The following is a 22,922-nucleotide window of genomic DNA, read 5'->3' on the forward strand; positions in this document are numbered from 1 at the left end:
AATGAGCTGATACCATAGAAATGATAAATTATTAGAACAAGCACATTAATATAAATCTGTGATTCGCCTTGCTGTTATAGAAATGAATCACCTTCTGACCAATCAGAATTGAGGATTCAAGAGTGCTATGGTATAATACTAAGTAGTAGGTTTTTAAAATGAATACAGTCAAACAGCTGTGAGACAGTCACACGCTGAGTATTTCATCTGTATTTTCAGAGGTATCACAACTGTTACCTAATAAAGAACAAATGATTCAACGACTTGACCTCCCACACTTTCGAGATCAATTAATGGCCTGAACTCACCTTCCTATTTACTTTTGCAAACAGCTAGGAACAATAACAACAACAAAAAAAATGTCCCAGGGTACAGATCATCCAGTTCCCCCGCCTTGATCCTGTTCCCTTCCTCTCCAAAAACATGGCAAATAGTTTTTTTGGCATGGCTTCCATGTTTAAGCTCAAAGTTTAGCTGAGGCTGTGACCTTGTATGTTAATGCCAACTCCTTAAAAAAAAGTCACAGCTGTGGATAGCATCTGATCTTGTTTTCTGTGGTTGTATCACATGAACAAGCAAATGACTTAGAAAGAATTCATTCACTAGTGTAAAAAAATAAAAATACTCCAAAATACAGGGATTTTGTGATTGCTTTTTGTGAGTACCCTGCATTGGAAAATATTAACGATTGAATTATGCTTAGAAAGAAGGGCAAAACCGTAATGTTTGTTTTTTTGGATTTTCTGATCTGGATCCGGTTTCCTAAAAGCATTGTAAAGTTCATACCATTTTAACTGGCCAAGTTGTGTTAGTGATACTTGCACTAGTATTTAAGAAAGATCCTATTACCATATATGTACAGGAAAAAAAAAAAAGACAGATTTGACATGGTTTTAAACTGTAACAATGGTTTACGAATGGTCTCACAACTGGACACTTGTTAGAAAGTGAGAGCCTGCACTGCATGGAATTAACAATCCCCTGCTCAGGTCTCAACTACAGATGTGCAGTTTTTTTTTTTTGCACCTGTCAGTGAAATTTTATAATTAATTTAGTTGGTTCTATTTCCTGAAATATATACATATAAAATAAATATAAATATATACAAGTGGCCTAACTTAAACCACCACAGTCCTGACCAGGCAGTTAGTAAGGACTGATGCATTTTCATTTGTCTGTATCAATAAATACATAAATCTTTTTTGTCCCACGAGCTTCATACTTCAGGAACGTAAAAATCTACTGGCCATTTGCACAACTTATTTTGTGGCAGGATAAGTCCCGATGGAATCTATTCTGCCCTTACTGGAACGTGTTCTTTAAAAAAATAAATAAATAAATAGTGCACCTCCTGTTCGTATCTGTATTTGTATTCAGAACATGTTACCTGTTCAATCTGAATAATGTATTCGCTTACATTCTGATTGTGCTGAATCATGCTAAAGCACAGAATGAGACAGAACGCACATCACACTGTAATTTAAAAGGAATTCACTTTGTGCATACCCTGCTGCACTCCACACCTGATTCGGCCTGGCAACTGGTCTTTTATTCAAGTTAAACAGCTGCAGACATGATTTCCACTCATACTTTCATAAAGGATATAATGCTGCAATTTATTATTTTTTACCATATTCCAAACAAGACTACATAATCTATTTATATCATTCATAGAAAAATAAGCAGTCTTAACAAGTCAAATGTCAGGGTGTAGAGTCTTCCTTTTATATCTTTTATATCTTTATATCTATAAAACATAGGAAAATGTAGATGAAATCCATCTACCCATATTTGAGTTTCATGCATACAGCCTAGGTGTTACCACTTCAGGTTCCGATTGTCCAACCCCAGTGAAAATTCAATCACCCATACCTGGGTCCTCAAGGTCATGTATAGTCTACAGTCATGTATAGTTTCCCAAGCAACCCACAGCAATGGCAAGTCTCAATCCCTGTAGTACCTGAAATAAGTTCACTTAACTGCTGATCTCCTGGAATTTTCACACAGAACAGTGTCTACACAAGATGGTGCGAAAAACAAAAAAATATCCTGTGAGCGGAGGGTCTGCAGGCTGAAACACCTTGTGGATAAGAGAGATTAGACGAGAATGACCAGACTGGTCTGAGCTGATAGGAAGTCTACAGTAACTCAAATAATCACTCTTTACCACCGTGGTGAGCAGAAAAGCATCTCAGCATGCATAAAACATCGAACCTTGAGGTGGATGGACTACAACAGCAGAAGACCACATTGGGTTTCACTCCTGTCAGCTAAGAACAGGAGTCTGGAGCTAACATGCGCACAAGCTCACTGAAACTGGACAGCTGAAGATTAGGGGGGAAAAAAATCTGGTCTTTTTCCAGTCTTCAACTGTCCAGTTTTGGGGAGTCTGTGCCCATGATAGGCTTCATTTCTTGTTCTTGGCTTACCATATCCTTCCTAGCAGCTCAAACCAATCTGGCCATCTTCCTCTGACCTCTCTTATCAACAAGGCGTTTCCACCCACAGAACTCTCTCTCACTCAGTGTTTTTTGTTTTTTGCACCATTGTGTAAACCCTAGAGAATGCTGTATGTGAAATTCCCAGGAGATCAGCAGTTTATGAAACACTCAAACCAGCACGTGTGGTACCAACATCCATACCACGATCAAAGTCACAGACTTTGACGCACTTTTTCTTCATTCTGATGTTTGATGTGAACGTTAACTGAAGCTCTGACCTGTATCTGCATGATTTTTTGCACTGATGACTGGCTGATTAGATAACTGCATGAATGTGCAGGTATAGAGGTGTTCCTAATAAAGTGGAAGGTGAGTGTACCTCTCAAGCAGTCATAGGATTTTATTAACCTCTTATTCACAAACTCCCAACTTTTACTACTTAATGACCACTTTGAGATAATTTATACCAGTATGTAATGGTATATATAGTGCATTACAATTACACCCATTTTTATAGGCATTGCACTGCCTCAGTTGCCTTAGGAAACACAGTTGTGATGTTTTGAAGTCTTTGACCAGTCATGTTTTGTCAGTTATAATTATACAGTCCACTGGCAGTTATTTATTACACCTATATTTATTTTTTACAGTTATTTATTACACTCATCTTATACTGTCTCTGATACAGTGCCATACACAACACCATTCCCCCACCATGTACACCAGCAATAAAAATACAGATAATTGTATACCTACAGCAAAGTGCACTTACATGGAGGTTTAGCATGCTAGCGAGTCAGTGTCAATATGGATAAGAGTTGACTAAATATTGAAAATGAATCACTTGACAGTCTAATATATACTTGAGAATGTTGACCCAAGTTGAACGAAATATCCTGTGTGGTAATAGCAGCCCTGTTTCCTATCCTGGCATCAGCTGACACCTAAACCTTGTAAGCAATAGGCTTCTTTCAACTGTTTATTCATTTATCACAACAACCTCTTGTTTTCTGTGCCCAAAGGCTCAAATTCCTTTTGAAAATAGCACACACCCTTAAAATATTTTTTCAATGCAAAAAAGCACGACTTGTTCAAGAAGGAAATTAGGACACAAGTGAACGCTCTTTTAGTATTACTGCAGCTTAAGTGTACTTAAGACTTGATGGGTATAAGGATGGAAGGGTATTCTGTTTAAGGTACCAAAAGTATTGGAATGGCAAGGCCAATTTGGGTTTGAGATGGTAGAGACGGTAGATCAGAATTTCAGCTTTTATTTTTCCTGATATTTACGTGTAGATGTGTTAAACAACTTAAAACATTGCATCAATGGTGGCAGAACACCCAATTTTTAGGTGAGCAAAAGTATTGGAACAGATAGTCTTAAATTAACACTTACTATTTATTACATATCCCTTGCTTGCAATAACTGCATCAAGCCAGCAACCCACTGACATCAACACAATGTTGCATTTTTCTTTTCTGATGTTTTTCCAGGCTTGTACTGCAGCTACCATCATGAGTTACATCATCACTAAAGATTAGTGAGATCGTTCCAGAAGCAGCCATGCAAGCCCAAGCCATGACACTACCTCCACTGTGCTTGACCGATCAGCTCGTATGTTTTGGCTCATGAGCAGATCCTTTCGTTCTTCAAACTTTGGCCTTTCTATCACTTTGGTAGAGGTTCCAGAACTTTTGTGGATCATCTCTGTATTTCTTTGCGAATTTCAATCTGACCTTCAGTTCCTTACTTGGGTAGGTTCAAACAAAAGGTGCTATGTTCTATGTTGTTTAACACATCTAGATGTAAATGTCAGGAAATTAAAGCTGAAACTCTGATCCATCATCTCATATTCTTCTTTTGATTTCAAACTCAAATGTCTTCAGAGTATAGTAAAAACAAAAGAACTGGCCATTCCAATACTTTCGGACAGGACTGTATATAATAATACAGTATACACATACCGTCCACATTAGGAACACCTGTATACCTGCATATTCAGGCAAATATCCAATTGGCCAAGGGGCAGCAGCACAATGCCTAAAATCATGCAGGCTCACTCAAACTAGACAATTAAAAACTGGAAAAACATCATGTGTTTTTTTTTTTTCTTCTGTCCAGTGTCAGTGAGCCTGATCCCACTGTAGACTCAGTTCTTGGCTGACAGGAGTGGACTCTGATATGGCCTTCCATTGTTGTAGCCCATCTGCCTCAAGGTTCGACGTGTTTTGTGTTTTGAGATGCTTTTCTGCACACCATGGCTGTAAAGAGTGGTTATTTGAGTTACTGTATTCTTCCTGGCAAATCAAATCAGTTGGTAAACCTTCCTGGCAAACCTCTCTCTGGAAGGTTTTTTTTTTTTTTTTTTTTTTTTTTTTTTTTTGTGGTGTTGTTTTTTGCACCATTTTGTGTAAACTCTAGAGTCTACTGTGCATGAAAATCTCAGATCATCAGTTTCTGAAATACTCAAACCAGCCCATCTGGCACCAACAACCACGCCACGGTCAACGTCACTGAGATCACATTTTCCCCATTTTTGATATGAACATTAACTGAAGCTCTTGGCATTTTTGATATGAACATTAACTGAAGCTCTTGGCATGTATATGCATTGATTTTAAGCATTGTGCTGCTGTCCCATGATTGGCTGGTTAGATAATTGCATGAGTGAGCAGGTGTACAGGTGTTCCTAGTAAAGTGGATGTGAGTGTTTGTCTGTACACACACCCACCATCCACTTTGATAGGACCAGCATGTTAGCAAGGGCTTGCAAAGATGTCTGTGAACATTTAAGGGATGGATTAGAAAAGAAAAGTAAATTTATATTATTGTACATTTGCTTTCAAAAGGCCATTTAAACTCAAGTTTGCCTAGGATCATGACATTCACCTCTGCAGATTCACCTTTACCAACTGTTATTTAGGTTTCAATTGTTGCTATATCAAACATGGCTATGAAGTTGGACTAACACCTAACCCTCTCATGATGCCTCCACAAAACTACTGCTTTGAATTAAAGCAAGAAAATATCTTTCAGCTACCTGGAAATAATATGTTGTATGCTGTTCCATGCATCAATTCATATCCCCTGACACAACAGCATGAAAAAGCTCTGCCGTCAGACTGGACTGCCCAAGGGGGGTAGATTAACACATGCAAGTATCGTATAAGGAATAACAATGAGAATACAATTTTTATGATTACTACTGTACCAGTAATTGCTGCTTACGCAGATTTACATGATATATTAGTCTGTAATTAGTGAATAAGTGACTCACAAAGCAAAACCAAAAAAGGATGTAAAATGCAAATGCTTGCGACAATGTAATTATTTCTTAATTCGTATTTACCAGAGATAATGACATATTACAAATGCAGCTTCCACCCAGTGAGAGAAAGCGCAAACATCTGCTGTGATCAGGGCCAATTTAAAATTTGACATAGGATTAATTTGAGAAGGCGAATTCTGAGTGATCATAATAGTGAGGGCTAGTTAATGTGTCAGACAAACAACTTCAGAGAAGAAACTGCAGAATGATCACTACTAAACGCAATCAGGAAGAGATAAGCTCCAAATGACTTTACGCTTTAATTTATACACTTTAAAGTTTCATTCTTATGTGCAGTGTAACGGAACATGGTATTACTAAGTGACTATCTAGATTTATTTAAGAGGCACCACAACTAACCATTTATCACACGTTTTTATGTTCAGGTCTGTCAAAAAAGTTACTTACTTCAAATTTTTTTAACAGTTAATAAATCAGTAAAAAAGTAATTTGTTTACAAGCACATTTTCTTTTTCTTATTATCATTTTCAATACCTGCATAGACATAATGTCGTCTGTTTCAACAGTGATGCTTTACCTTTCTTACAGGGAATAACTGTTTTGATAAAATAAAATAAATTAAAATAAAATAAAATAATTATTATTATTATCACTACAGTTACCAGATGTAAAATCAGAAGTTCATCCTCTCTAGAACAAAACTTTCACTTTACTTGAGAAAGAATATAGTGTGCAGCATTATTGTAATTGTACCAGCTGCTGAGTTCTCCTAAATATTATATTAATATTATAAACAGAAATATGAAGTATTATGAAGTATTATGTGAAACTCTCTCCCTTGCCTACATTAGCAGGTTAGCGCCCCAACATTGACTGTATTGTGTTTTATTGTTTTATTCACTCCTTCATCTTTAGTAAGCTCTTTATCCATGTCAGGGTCATGGTGGATCCAGAGCGTATCCCAGCAACACTGGGTGCAAGGCACACACATTAGCACACTCATTCACACCTAGGAGCAATTTAGGACAACCATTCTGCCTGTGTGCATGCTTTCAGTCAATAGGAGGAAACCAGAGAACCTGGAGAAATCCAAATCCAGGGGAAACAACAACAAAGAGTTCAGGATCGAACCCAGGACCCTGAAGCTGCAAGACACCACTATGCTGCCCATGTTTTATTATGACCTTGTGAATTGCTGACCCAGGTGGCCAGTACCTCAGGTTAACTACGTTCTTCTGCTAGATTTAAACACAATACAGTGTCGATAGTAGCAAGCTAGCCAGATAATGCTAGACAGCTAAATAAAACACCAGGCCTTGTCGAAGGAGAAATGCTTCTCTATGTTATGAAGTGTCAGTGTGCTTGCTGTCTGTAAGGCCGATTGTTGTGAGCTATCTGGCCCAAAGACGGTCAAAGTCAAAAAAGGCTTCTCTGTTTTTGATCCCTGCGACTTGGTGTTAAGTCAGGCCAGAAATTCTGGGGCAGGTCATTGGCTAGTCTTTTTTCAAGCACAGTGACATGGGATATATCTGAGCTGGTATATGGCGTGTGTGTTCGAAAATTTCCCACTAATTCGAACCCAACAGGTCTGACTGAATTACTGTGAATTACTTTGACAGGATTCCCAGCGTGACTCACAGCAGCTCAGGAACATCATGTTTTAGAGTATATTTCTTCCCTTTGACTCAATAATGCTTTTTAACTCACAAATCCTGCACACTGTAGCTTTAACGTTGTAATATGACATCAAGCAGAGGACAGAAATCAGAGTAACAGTAGTGCTTCTTAAAACTCTATAGTTTAGTGATGGATAGCTGGCCCACTTTATAGCTGTACACCAACTGTATGGACACAGGTTAAAAGTATAAATGAAATAAATTAAATTTGAACATGTAGATTTATCTTTTAACAAGAGTTCATGGGGTGAACACTAAAGCCTTGTCTAAAATTGCAGCCATCAAAATACAGCAGTGTTAACGTCACTGTCTTTATTAAAGGCACAGCAGCCAATAATCTATTTTTGCTTGCATTTATATACATAGTTGCCTGCTCCAGTGGCCAGAACTGCCAGGTCTGCATGACACAAGCAAGTCAATAAAATTATCCCCAAAACCAGTCGAAAACCCAAAATGTAAAATATCCTATGCAATGCACAAAAAGCTAGAATATTTGAAGAAAGAATTTAACTGTACTGTTATGAATATTTAACAAATAAATGTTTCATCAAAAATGTTTGCATGAGCCAAAACAAACTAAAATTTTCTGCCAGATTCACCCCAGAAATCCCTCGCACCGTTAGAAAAACAAAAGGCTTCCTGTCTGCAGGAAGTGAATTGTCTGCAGCAATGCTGACAAAATACCAGATCAGTCACTTATCAGTCACTTAGTGCTGGCTGTAATGAAGCACTGCACAGCATTAAAAGAAGAAGCTGTGGCAAACGGAACCAATGTATACACCGGCTGAGCCCATCCTCCTTTTATACAGCAGCATTCGTCATTGAATGACTAGTCTTATTTGGCTTAATTTATGGATTTATGGTGGCTTACTTTCTTTTTTAGATTTAAAATTTCTTTAGTTAATGACAAAAATATGAAAGGACTGGGTTTCACCAAAGTTTCATTAAATGTGTTTGTGTAAGTAAAAATACACAAGGTATTTAAATTTGACAGTGTATGTACATATACACACAGCAAATCTAGCTAAGTTGCCAACAGTGGGCCTCCTTTATCAAGCTGGATATGTATATATATATATATATATATATATATATATATATATATATATATATATATATATATATATATATATTACACATACATGCATATAGAATTGTATTCAAAAAGCTGTTTTTGAATACCGGCTTTCTTGTGTAAAGGCTCCTAGAAACAATTTACGAATAAATCCAGTCATATCCAGCTTGATAAAGGAGGCCCACTGTTGGCAACTTAGCTAGATTTGCCCTCTTAATAACGTTTTATACACACATGGGCGAAAAAACCTGCACTCTCAGCTCGTATAACGTGCAATACAATACACAAATGTATGCTCAAAAAGTTTCTAGATTTCTCGCTAGACTTAAAAAAAAAAAAAAAAAAAAAAAAAAGGCAAAATAAGCTTTTAATGGTCTTAACAACAAATCATTGGTCAGGAAATTAGCAAGAATTAAACAAATACTGTAGATCTCTCCCTGCTCTATCAGTCCTGGTTCCCTTTATGAGCTTCTTATCAGGGATGGGCCGCATCAGGTGTGGCAGATAATCAAATAATGACTAATCTTTTAAGAAAAAACATCCCAGAAGTGTGTTTATTTCATAATCTTTAAACATTTCCTTCATGTCTATTTCCCAACTAGTCACTAGTGCTGCTTCTTTGTGTCTGCATTCTTGACAGAAATTATAGTATTCTGTAAAATTAATTAAATAATAATATTAAATAAATAATAATGTTAAATAATAATATTAAATAAATAGTTGGTTTGACTACTTCTATTTTGTAAATATGCAAATAGTTGGTTTGTAGTGTCATGACCAAATATGACTTCTTTCTATAAGAAATGTATAATCTATCAAAAAAAATAAAAAATCCATTCTATATTAAAGTGTTTTCAGAAAATCTTCCTTCTTCATGTAACACATTTTAATGTGCAAATGAGCGTGACGATCAAATAAATATGCAAATCAGGTTATGACGTCTTCTGACGAAATCGAGCAACTTTTGGAGCGTGCCTGAGCTACTTTCCCCTGAAGACAACTGAAGAGAGATGACGAATTACATTAGCTGTTTCCCCTGAACTCGGGATACTTGTCTTGGTATTGGATGGAAATGTCTTGGGGTGGAATCGCCATCCCTACTTTAAACTCACAGAGTGGTCTGAGGCGGTTAGTTAGTTAGCTGTTCTAGCTTTTTAAAGCAGAGCTCATTATTGTAATACATTTTAAATATCGCCCAGTCCACCAAAATGACAAGCAGAATGTAACCAGAGTAAGGGTTTGTATTTTAGTAGCTATGTAACTACAGTAGTATTACTGTAGTGTTATGAGTATCTTAGAAACTTGGTGTTATTTCTGCTGAATGTTAACATCAATGCTGCTTCGTAACTTTCAGTTCAGTTTGATGGGAATAGACGTTTCCTACACAGGCTACTTTTATTAGAAACACTGTCTGACCTGCATATCAGGAGACTATGACAGTGAAGGAGAAAAACTTTGTTTTGTACTTACTTTTTTACCGAAAGTGGACTTTGTTTTGCGAGAGCTGAAGACGCTGAGTATCAGACTTTTGGCTTCTCTCACCTGGCGCAGGTAAAGCAACTGCAGCTCTGCCCTGTCTTTACTTCCGATTCACCTGCCAAACCTGCTGCCCTGGTCTTAAAGGACCCACGACACATTACACTATAGAAAATATATACATAGATAGCGCTAAAAATCGTCAAAAAGCCTAATTAAATGTATTCGACATTTCTGCGGCAGAGAATAGACTACAATGTACCATATTTACAGTTTTGGATCAGGCACAGTTTGGACAAAGCCGAAAAAATGACGTCGGCTGAATGAGGACCCAGAGCGCGTTGCTATGGAAGCAGCACCTGCGCAGAGGTGAGACCTCGCTAAAATGGTGCTAAGCTGAATGCCGAGCAAGCACGTTTGATATAGCCTTTAACTATCTCTTACTAATTTAATATCAATAATGAATTGATATGATGTATGAAAACTATACCAGCTAATTTCTGTTAATGAAGACGTGTGAATGTAATGTATAAAAATATACATACCAACTAGCTAATTTCCTGGTTTGTGGTTACAGGAAACAAATGTGACCATGGTGTTAGATAATAATAATAATAATAATAATAATAATAATAATAATAATAATACTAATAATAATAAAGGCAAAATAATAATTATTGTTATTTATTATTTTATTAATTCTTACTTATTGGGTTGCAACTCTATAGATCTAATGGGAGAGCAACACAAAACAATCTTTAAAAAAAGATTAGTCAATTCTGATTCAGATTAGTCAATTCTGTAGAAGTGAGTTGGGTATGGAAAGATATTCTGTTTATTTTTTTTTTTAATTCCCCCTTTTTTTCATTCAAATTTTCAATCCCAATCAGATGAGAATGTTTCAGTTTCCAGTCCAAGCATCCCTCTCACTCTCTACTCTATCAGGATAATCAGCACATTGTTTGGTCAATTAAAATGACTTTGTCTTTGAGCATCTTGACCCAAGACAAAAAAAAAAAAAAAAAAAAAAAAAAAAAAGAGAGAAACATGACTGCCTTTCTGTTCCTTCCTTTTGCACTATTACATATTACTTTTTCAGAGTAGGCTACATATCATGTGTTTCCTACTGTCAGTGGTTCATGAGGCCTATTGCTTAATGCCAAATTGCCAACTAATATAAACAAGAAATATAAACACAGAGCCACTCTAGTCATCTAAAAAAAAAAAAAACACAGAAACTACATTGTATTGTAGTGTACAATAAACCAGAGATTCAACATAGCATTTTGAATTGTAGGCTATTAAGAAAATGTGTGATGTGGACAAAAGATTAATAAATTTGACTCTAACATGTTCATTCAGTGTCTGTTTATCAGCAACACATCATGGTCAGGCACCATGTCCAGGATTAGCAAAGCTAAGGACCAGTCCTCAAGAGTAAGGCTCGAGAGGAAGATCCAGTGTAGCCTGTCTCAGCTGACTAGTCAGTAATAGAAAGAAGTGCGCATTACTAGAAAGTGATAGTAATGTGCTTTTCTTTTAATAATTAAAATTCCACTGAACAGGCTATGTTCCACTTAGATTTGTTTGAAACAATATTAGGTCTAAAATAGAGTCTAAATAAAGTCTGTAAAGTCACTGCAAAGAAGAACTGTAGCCTGAATTGATTGACAAACAAGAAAATGGAAAACCAATATATCCATGTTACTTTTTGAGAAAAAAAAAATTATCCTAGATCATTCATTTACCCAAACATAAACACTTCAAAACACTTTTACCCACATACAGTATGGGATCAGGAATATTCATCTATTTTTTTTTATTAAATACCTCACAGCTTTAATACTTATTAGAAAAGGGAGCAATTATAACAAACTTAGTGGCCACTTGATAAATAGAAGATAATCAGCAGTTAAAGGTCACTCTCTAACATGACCTTTTATAATGGCCTCTGATTAGGTCAGTCCTGTTGGCTTGATTCTGCAGTTATCTTTCATAAGGCTGTGTTTCATCCATCCAGTAGGGGGCATTATGAGATTCCAGCATGCAATTACTTAGGCCAACTTCTTGATGCTAATTAAGAAATTGCACAGGATCCCCTGGGAGATTCTAACACTGAATACAAATATCAGGTTTTTCTTTTAATCTCCTTATTATCTGGGGTTACGTCAATGTGTTCAGCTCAGAACATTGGAAAAATGTTCTGCTGTCTTGACAGGAATCCCTGTTTTTAGCATCTCAAGAAAAACCTGTCTTCTCGACACTGTCCTGTCAAAACAAAGCTCATATTCATCAGTGGTAACATTATAGTGCAACATAACCCAAGTGTGTAAAAAACATGATGAAAACACAGTCAAAAAATGATCTTGTGTATGAGTATGTGTATGTCTTAGGTTTCAGCTCTCATACACAGAACCAACCGTTTTACATTTCAGTGTTGGTTTCCTGGTTGTTAAATATATTATAAATAAAATGTAATGTATTTCTTTTAGTGAATCACATTGTATTTTTTCATATAATAGGTACAATCAAGGCAAACAGTTACTGATTTGTGTTATGTGAATTTGTTATATGTTGAATATATGGCCTTTGTTTCCAGAAAAACGCACTATCCCTTCAGAAAATGGAATTTATACAAATGAAATCAATTTATCTTAGAATATCTAATGTGATATTTTGGTGGTTAAGATTTAAAATTTGTATTTATAAAAAGTATTGTAATTGTGAAAAGTGTTGATCATACAGGACCCTTCAAAAAAGAAAACCATCAAAGGCTGAATCAAAATGTCTATAAGCATATGAAAGTTTTCTTAAGTTATTAATTCAATTCATTCATCTCTAGTATCCACTTTATCACGGTGGATCTGTGACACTGGGGAGAGGGATGGAACACCAGGCCATTGCAGGACACCATTCACACACACATCCACACACTCATTCACACCTACAGGCAATTTAGAGTAGCCAATAAACCAGCATGCATGAGGAAAGTCAAACTGGCAACCCTGAAGCTGTGATTCAGCTGCAATTCAACTGATCAAACTGGCAACCCTGAAGCTGTGATTCAGCTGCAATTCAACTGATCAAACTGGCAACCCTGAAGCTGTGATTGTTTCCCATTACACCACCATAGTGTTTGACTATTCTTAAATTCATACCTAATTTGCATGCTCACATCATTGTTCACCTCTATTTATAGATTCTCTGTTCTTAAATGATGAGCGTTAAACCATGAGAAACTGTCTTACTTGATTTTCATTGAAATTATTGCAACTGCTTGAAGCAAAAGAAACATCTTCAGTTTATTCCAGCCTGGCAGTGGTTTGCTTCTTATGTTGGAGGACAGTCGTATCAGGTGACAGGGAAGGGATCCACATCTGCTCCATGCAGAATCTCCCACAAGGCTGTGTGCTTGGCCCCCTTCTACTTTCCCTCTATATCCATTCTAAATAGGATTCTCTCAGTACCCTCGTACACTCATGTTTCCACTCAAATCTCAGCATTTTTGTCATCGCATGATAGATGGTAGCTCACCTGCAACACTTCATCTGATCCGGAATTTAGCTGTGCTCCTTGTTTTCAACCTCCCCAAGTTCTCACACGTCACCCCATTCCTGTGTAGCTCCCTGCATCAATACTGCTTGCATACAAAGCCAAACGGGGGGGAAAAACAAAAGTTTTTTACTTTCATGTGGGCTTGAGTGAGTGGTAAGATATGAGGCTCAAATAAAGACCAGCTTCATTAACATGAATGTGCAGTAGCCCTTACTAACTGCCTGGTCAAGGTCATGGTGGTTCAAATTTGGCTTGCTAATATATTTGGAAAGAGAACCAACTAAATTACAAAAACCAAACAAAAGTATAAACAAAAACAACCACCACCATGCTTCACCATAGGTATGGTGTGCTTTGGGTGATAAGCTGTATTGTTTTTGCACCAAACATTTCTTTTATAATTATTCCCAAAAGTCTACCGTGGATTTATCAGACAATACAATATTTTGCCACAAGGTTTGGCAACATTTAGGTTTTAACAGTTAATAACACTTTTTTTCTTGAGTAAGGGCTTCAGTCTAGCCACCCTACCCCAGACGTGAGGGAGTGACCAGCACTTGTCAGATATTCCTGCAGTTCCTTTAATGTTGCTGTAGTTCTCTTTGCAGCCTCTCTGATAATTTTTTTTCTTCTTGTCTCTTTGTCAAATTTAAAGGGACATCCTGTTCTTGGTAATGTCACTGTCATGCTCCATTTTTTTCCACTTATTGATGATGGGCTTCATGTGTTCCAGGGTACATCGAATGTTTTTGGAAATTTTTTGCACCCCTCTCCACATCAGTACCTTTTGACAATGAGATGTCATAGATGCTTTGTAAAGTCTACGCTGACCATGGCTTCAGCAGTCGGATGAAACCAAGAAGATGTCAAAGAAAAATCCTTCAGAAACAGCTGATTTGGGGTTAATCAGAATTACTTCATTGAAGACAGCTGTATGATAATTACTTTTGGACATGAGTTTGAATGTGACTGGGTAATTCTGAGCACAGTCACATGCCCCATTATAAAGAGGTGTGCACATTTATGCAACCAGGTTATTTTAAGTTTTTTCTTTTTTTCTTAAAACATTTCTATTTGATTTTCACTTGAATTTTATTGGTTGCTATGTCACATTAAAGGTGGAAAAAGATCTGACATAATTTATCTTGGTTTTCTTTTCTATTTTTTTTTGTTGTTGTTGTTTTTGCAATTTTAACAGGGCTGTGTAGACTGTTTATATCCACAGGTACAGATAATGGCATTGCATTGTACCCCTAATCAAGAAACAGGCGTGAACACATGAAGATATGCATCGAGACTCTTCTCAGTCCTGGCACCAAAGTGGTGAAATGAACTTTCTGTAGCTGCCTTAACTACTGAGTCATTAGCAAAGACTGATGACCCACCGTTATGGTATTCTCAGACTGTGACCTATTTGTACTAGAATGAGGACATGTTTTTTGGCTTTTTTTTTTGAAAGCACATCTGTACATCACTCCGGATAAATGCTGTATGTAGCATATATCACTGTATTTACCTTTTAGAAAAGAAGCTTTCACCAATTTTATATTCTATAGAACCTCTTTGGAAAGCTAGAACTGTTAAGCATCCAATGAACCCTTTTTCTACTGGTGGGGATATACTTGTCCAGAATATTCTTCTGCTGTTTTTTTTTCTAAAATTTTACCATTTGCCATCTCTCATATGCTCAAAAAACTCGGCTAAACTGGCTTTTCCTGTGCGCTGTGGCAGTGACCTAAAAATGAAGTAGTCTTGGTGCGGGAACACACACAAGCATGCACAGTAACGCAACCACACACTCCAAACATGAATCATGCGTATGAGTCATCCAACGAAGTTGCGCAGACGTCAGGTTCCTGTTTCCTCAAGGAGGCTCCGAAGCCCTCGACTCGCAGAATGCGGTAGCAGCTCTCCCTGCCCCAGTCTGGAAGCCAAGAGAAAGACGCACTCACTGCTCCCATCTGGGCTTTATACTACTACCTCCCCAGATGTCAATCAAACACACCCAGCTATGCAAGAAATGTAACAAGTGTCTCCTCCTCCCTCCCTACAACAGTGTTTTCAAGCCCTGGAAAAGACACCTGGCCAAAATGTAAACAAACTGAAGTACTTTATTTTTTCTGCATATTAGAACTTGTTAGACTGTGCAGTAAATCTCAAGAGACTTCATGGCGAGACGTTACCACAAACACAGACGTTTCTAGTACTATTTTAAAAAGGCCTGTTAAGCTACAACTGCTATCCAATGAGATTCAAAATTAAATTGGTGGCATTTTATTTTGTTTTTGATTTAAAGACAAGGGAAATTATTTTTCTTTGGGAGACGTTAAAACAGTGTGTACTACCGTCATGCATTTATTGCTGTTTTGTATATTTAGTTGGCACATATTCATTATTATCACCCAATACCTAATGTAATAGACATTAATACCTACTTACTAACATGCGGAGAAAGGGTCTATACAGTGGGGTCCAAAAGTCTGAGACCACATTGAAAATCAGAGGGAAAAACAGAGGGTTTTAGAATTTTTAAATATTTAAAAGAAAGAAAGTAAATGTTCAATAACTTGAATATTTAATATTCAATATTCTGCACTATTTCTAGGTCACTACTTAAAATGTAAGCAAATTTGTGATATTGACCATAACCGCTTAACTGCTTTGTACTAAAGATTTTCCTCATACCTAATCTCTTCTATTGAAGCAGATGTTCAGATGACACTCTGATGGATTTGATCTAAAATGGATCATAAGTTTTTACAGAAACTTGTGGAGTCCATGCCAGCTCGAGTGCGCACTGTCATTAAAGCAAAAAGGGGACATACCAAGTACTAAAAACTCTGAAATCCATGTAAATATTTCAAAGATTCTACTTTTCACTCAAGTTGTTGTCAGTAATATAATTTGTAATGAAAATTGTATTAAATTAGAAAAGAATGTAAAATACAAGCATTTTCACTGATGCTCTCAGACTTTTACATAACACTAACATATAACAATGTCATTTAAAATGTCATCAAAATGTAATTATACCAAATACCAAATTATACAATCATTTACACTGCCCTGTTATTAACAAATGTTTGTAGTCCTTACAAACCGTTGTGATGCTGTTGGTTTTTGGTGTAAAATGCAATATAATGCAACCAATCAATCAATCAATCAATCAATCAATAAATAAATAAATGTTTGTTTGTTTGTTTGTTTGTGAGCTGCTTAGTCTATGCTCCTGCTAAATTCTGGTGTTAAATACATGGTTGTATTTTAATAGAAGGAGTTAGATCAATATCTGATGTACAAAATATACTGAATAGTTTATTTTTTGATCAAGAGGTTCTTGTCTCTGTAGGGCAGGACAGTCCATTTTCAAGAGTTTCTACTCCTCCCCCCGATTAGACACACCTGGATTGTTTAATTACTTAGAAAAGTAATTAACATATTGTGTGACATGATGGCCTTTCGAGCACAGCCAGTAAGATAAAAAAAACTAGGTGAGGTCTAAAATGTAGCCTCTTCTCACCACCTCTATTGTGATAAAATCACAAAGCACATACTCCGAACAAGTAAATATAACTCCAGTGCTCCTGTTAGCAGTTTGGGACGGGTGATAATACAGGTGTATCCTTCAAGACACCAGGCAGGGTTGTCCTTGGAGCAGTGGTGTAGCCAGGAATTAATTTCAGGGGTGGATGAGGAAATAAAATCACAGTGTGATCTGTACAATTATATTGATAAGTGTGACTCGCTAATTTTTGGAGGGTTGATGCCAGACAGTAGTGTGAGCAATTATTCAGAATTTGTCATATCTACCATCAGCCAATCTTGCCATATTAATAACGTTAATAAAATGTTCATGATAGTTCTGCTGAAATTGATTAAAATAATGTGTTAGTAATATACCTTCTACCTTTTTACTCTCCTCCTACTCCAGTATTTCACCGGCTGTCACTGCCATATCCCTCCGAGCTCAGTGAGCAATTAGTCCATCAAAGTCTGTTTTCTGTCATCATGCTGTGCAGTTTGTTTTTAATTCTCCCATCTTAAAAAAAAAAAAAAAAAACTTCTCTCTACATGAGCAGTAGAAGTACTACATGAATGCACAGACATTTGGGACATTTTTTTTTCATTATATTTAAGTCATGTAACTGAGATTTTTACATTCAGTATAGTTGCCTGGCTAATCCTGATTGGTTAAATCTGTTTTGTGCCATTGTAGCCAATAAGATGTAATAAAAGTGTGCAGAAAACAATGTTATTGGATATGTTCTGTATATAATCAACTGTATGTAATCAGTTGATAACTATAATCTAACTATAAACTACGATCAGCTGTATGTGTTTTATGATGAATAAGCATTTGAGACTGTCAATATTTCAGGGAGGGTTCAAACACCCTGGACTACACCCTTAACTACGCTTCGTCTTGAGATCATGGTGTAAGGGTGTAGTCCAGGACACCCAGTGAAGCTGTTCCAGCAGAAGGGTATAGGGCTGCACTCTGGGGTACAAGTCACCAAGGCTAAATCTATACTTGTTGCTTTTGTGTTTATGAAATGAAATGAATATTCTGGTGTATACCTCCAGCTCAGCTAGTTGAAAGACAATGGAAACAGGACAGTTCAGGTCTAATATTAATTAATTTAACTTTAGTTTCTTTAGATCCAAAGCCACATCATAAACCAGAATACAATACAAACTGGTAACTGTTAAAGCAGCTGACAGTGATTTGTTGCAGGAAGTTGTCTTCCAGGAAATCATGTGGCAAGTAGGGTTTAGATCACCCTTCCAGTAGTGGCACCTCTGAATCCACAAACCCAGAGACCACTCAATAATAGTCTAGATCAAACTCTCAGCACTCTTTACCTCACTGGTCCATCACCCACCAAAATGTGGAGCCAAACTGGAGGATCCTTGAGAGGGCCGTTAGAGGGTTTCCAATTGCTCAAGTGCAAGCGATTAGTGCATTTAATCCATTTTTGAGCTCATGAGCTGGGAAAAGTACAGACAGATTTACTGAGTTCCTGTCAGTGGAATTCATATTGGATTTTGAACATTGAATATTTATTGTAAGACCATTATGTACAAGTGAATGAGTGTGTGAATGTTTGTGTGTGGGATACCCCGCGATGGACTGGCATTCTATCCATGCTGTATTCTTGCCTTGCATCCTGTGTTCCACAGATATAACATGGATTCACCACAACCCAGACCAGGATAAAGTAGTTACTAGAGACAAATGAAGGAATAAATTAATGAACATCATGTAGAAGTTGGTAAGTGTTACAGGTGTCATAAACTTTAATAAGCAGATCAGAAGGTAGTTTCATTCATTTTCATTGTCAAGTTCATTTTATTGTCATCTCTATTACACTCTGTGAATATTTGCACAATTCATAAACTGAAATTTTGTTGGATGGAATCTTTGACCTTGTTTGACACCATTAACCTTGAGATTGCAGGTCCTGTATAATCCTATGGAGTTTATAGTGGTCGCTACTTTGCTGTAAAGTTACAAGTTTTGAAGCTTTGAACATTCTCAGATCATGTGCTTAGTTGAGGTCCTTAGCTGAGGTAATCAGCTTACAGAGTTCCTTGAATGCTTCATGTCACTTTGAGAATAAATGTTTTCCACAAGGTGGTTAACTAGTGTGAGAAAAGGCAGCAGAGATGAAGCATACTTTATGTTGAGAATGGTATTTTTGAGGAATGTGGTATCTAGATAAAGACCAATGTAAATATTAAATGTTAAACATTAACTTTTTTTTTGCAGGGGTTGTACTGGGTATTCTGAAACTCAGACAAAATAAAGTGGCCTCACAGCGCTGTGGCGCTCAGACAGTAATACCATTTTAGACCAGTTTAGACTACTCTATGGTTTGTAAAACTATAATAAGTAAATGAATAATGACATGAAATATGACATGAAAGTTTTTTTTTGCCACTTCACCACATTACATTGTTCCAGTAATCGCAATAACTGATGCCCTGAAATATTACACTGGTTAAAGAACATGACTAAACATAAATTTTACACCAGGCAAATTGTGACCTATGAAACAAAATGACATGTGATCTCTAATCCACTTGTCAAAGAATGTAATGTTATTTGTATCATCAGTACTGACAAAAGTGACTCCAAAAATATGCTCTGTTTAAGTGTGCAGGAATTCTTATAATTTCTTATAATGCTTTCCACTTTTATGCATGAAATAGCTACGCACACCCTTCACTAGCAATGCTGTGAAAATAATAGAATAAAAAGGTAGGGCTGTCAGTAAAAGGTATGAACAAATGATGTGTCACTCCACCTCTGAGTCAAATACAGCCAACACTTTGTTGAACAAAATTGTAGCATGCATGTGTGCAAAGTATAATTTTATCACTAGTCATTACACTGTTTTATTGGACAAAAACGATGGTCAGTGAATTCTTAAACAGTTTTCAAAAGCTCTGCTGAAAACTTTTGCAAGCTGTTTAAGAATTCACTGAGTTTCATTTGCTCACTAGCACTACCCACTGGGCAAAATATCCACTGAGCAACTTTGAAGGGACTTTCCGTGAAAATATCATTATTGAATATGTGATAGTATGCATGAATCAGTTTTGGGGAGAACTTTAGCAAGGGCCATAGTTAAGGGTAAAGTTGGAATGTTGTAGAGGCTTAAAGTTTGTGAGTACAAATCCCAGCATCGCCAAACCAAAGGATCTCGAGGCTTAAAAGAAAACTTCACCAGGAACAACATGCATTTTAATCTTTATAAATAAGATGATATGTTCAATGATGTCCAATATTTATTTTTGACTTTTTTCTTTTAGCTTAAATATCTTTCATTAACATATTATTCTATTTTCACTTAGTGAATGGCTTCCTGTATTACCCTCAATGTCATTCCACTACCTGCTAAAAGTGGTGCCAGTGGGAATTAGTGCTCGGTTCATTTCTATGCAAAAAGATCGATGCAGCAATGCTTTCGTCCTTTAGTCCACGCATCTCTCTCACCTACTCATCTGTACACTCTGCTCAAATATTTAGGGTTCCACAGCTTCAACTTTCATGCTAATACCTCTGTCAATGCCATCTTCCTTGTTATCTTGTACATTGCTAAGTAGATAAGGCTACTCTCTGCTGTAACTCAGCACAACTGTGTCACATTGATTTCTGGAACTTTGGGTCCAAACTTTGCTGTCTACACGACTTCTAAATTGGATCTCTCATTAATATGATGCTGAACATCACTGTAAAATGGTGCATGAGAAAAGAAGCTCTTGGTCTGAGGTTTTTATGAGCTAACAGAAAAAAACTTGGCGTGATAACTGATGGTTAACTGAAACGATAGCTGTAGATCTTTGTCTACGCCTTTTTGGTTGGGTGCAATATTAAATCTAAAGGAATGTTTTTCCTTGTCATTACATTTTCCATTGAGAAGAAACTAATTTAACCATTTCATTGCAACTCTGCAGTAAACATGTGAAACATAAATTCATGTAAATAAATAATTTAAATTGGAACTTAAATCTAATTCATTGGTTTCTGACATTCTTATTTTCCATCCTTCAACCAGGATGAACTTAAAACCATAAAATCTAAAGTTTCTCACAGAGTAAGACACCCAGGCATAATTAAATAGATTAAGTATAACTGTGGCTCATGTTTATTTATTTATTTTGTTAACAGTGGTCATCTGTCAATCACTGTGATACACTATATGGCTGTGATAAGCCCTTGCCACAAAGTTGGAAGGACAGAGTTGAAAAAAATGTCTTTGTATACTGTAATATTACTGTAATGTTAAGATTTCCTTTCAATGGAACTAAGGGGTCCAAATCTGTTACAGCATGACAATGCCCCTTTGCACAAAGTGAGGTCCATGAAGACATGGTTTGCCAAGGTTGGTGTGGAAGAACTTGAGTGGCTTGCACAGAGCCCTGACTTCAACTCCACTGAACACCTTTAGGATGAATTGGAAGGCACCAGGCCTTCTCGCCCAACATCAGTGCCTGACCTCACTAATGTTCTTGTGGCTAAATGGGCAAATCCCCACAGCCATGCTCCAAAATGTAGTGGAAAGCCTTCCCAGAAGACTACGGCACCAGCAGAGGTGGACTACACCTGGAATGGGATGTACAAAAAGCGCATATTGGTGTGATGGTCAGGTGTCCACAAACTTTTGGCCATAAAGTGTACATGTTAAATATAGCACTCACTGATTTACCCTCTTACTTTGATTTGGCTGCCACCCAAGCCGATAGTCAGACCAGCTAAACCACACTGTTGGCAGCTAAATATAGTGGGAGTTTCCCATGTGGAGGGAATGAGATTGCCTCCGTTGACAGATATTCTCCGCTAACACATGCACTTATATACATACCTTCAAATCACTATATGGCACTGCAGACATGGTGACGAATTGTTACATTAAATGCACTTAGAGTTTCCTTAAAATCTAGCACACTTTTATGGAATTTTTGAGTCACACACAGAGATCTGTTCGCAGTGGAAGGAATTTCTTATGTGAAAAGATGAATCCGAGGGGTAATTTTATCATATCTACCTTCACTTTGTCTACATTCCTAAATTAAACACATTAGCTGCATGTCTGCTTCATTTTTCTCTCATTCATCACCGGCTACCTTCACACGCGATAATCCTTTGATGTGTCTTCTCATGAAGATACACCTGTTAACAAATCTGACTGGCGGACTGAGTCGATAATGTTCTTAATTGCATGTTTGTTCTGAGGCGTTTCTCTCGGCTGACTTTTGATTGAAGAATTTCTGTAAACTTGTTAGTGTGAGTGCTACTGTGGCATGCCTGGGCACATTACACAATGTAAGTGTGTGGGTGCTGTGGGCTAGGGGCCTAATGTCTGCCAAAAGCAAACCATATATTCACAAGTTAAAGAGGAGAAAGTTTTATACTAGGCTAGAGGTGAAGTCTCATTCAAACAAATCAGTGTTTGAGGAATGTGTGTTGGTTTGCCACTGACCACTGCTTAAATTGCCTCAGGCTGCTCTAGTGGCATCATTACTGTATGTATATCTCTTATAGCAATATTTAACAGTAATTTGTCTGGCTGACATGACCCTAGCCACAAAAATCAACATAGCCTAAAAACAAGCTTGAGTAGTTAAGACATTCATTGTGCTGATAAAAGTTTTGAATAAGAAGTGCAAACAAAAACAAGTGCTAACCATGTGCCTGTGGTCGACTATAAATCCCTGCTTTCTGTGTCATGTGGTCATTTATCGTACAAACGTTTGTTTGAAGTCAAATGTTTAAAGTCAAACTTTGTTATCGTGACTGATCAGTTTGACATTGTGAAGGAACATGGTCATTTTCTGCATAGTCCTCTGGTCCTTACACTTACACTGAAAACAACATTTTCATCAAATACCATTACAATATAAC

At 36.9% G+C, this 22,922-nt stretch overlaps 1 protein-coding gene and 1 long non-coding RNA gene across 2 annotated transcripts in view; one reads left to right on the forward strand and one right to left on the reverse strand.

The window, feature by feature from the left end:
* The window catches only part of sh3yl1 (SH3 and SYLF domain containing 1), a 38,643-nt gene extending 28,428 nt beyond the window's left edge, over nt 1-10,215 (reverse strand). The window contains exon 1 of the mRNA XM_026933738.3: nt 9,953-10,215. Coding sequence (XP_026789539.1) covers nt 9,953 — 1 coding nt within the window. The 5' untranslated portion in view covers nt 9,954-10,215. The remainder of the gene's footprint in view (nt 1-9,952) is intronic.
* LOC128319118 (uncharacterized) lies at nt 8,596-16,669 on the forward strand. The gene is made up of 3 exons (XR_008302502.1): nt 8,596-10,033; nt 10,232-10,327; nt 14,247-16,669. It is a non-coding gene; the product is annotated as an uncharacterized LOC128319118 (long non-coding RNA).
* Nucleotides 16,670-22,922: the final 6,253 nt, after the last annotated feature.

This window comes from Pangasianodon hypophthalmus, chromosome 10 (assembly GCF_027358585.1).
Source record: "Pangasianodon hypophthalmus isolate fPanHyp1 chromosome 10, fPanHyp1.pri, whole genome shotgun sequence".
Lineage (NCBI taxonomy): Eukaryota > Metazoa > Chordata > Actinopteri > Siluriformes > Pangasiidae > Pangasianodon > Pangasianodon hypophthalmus.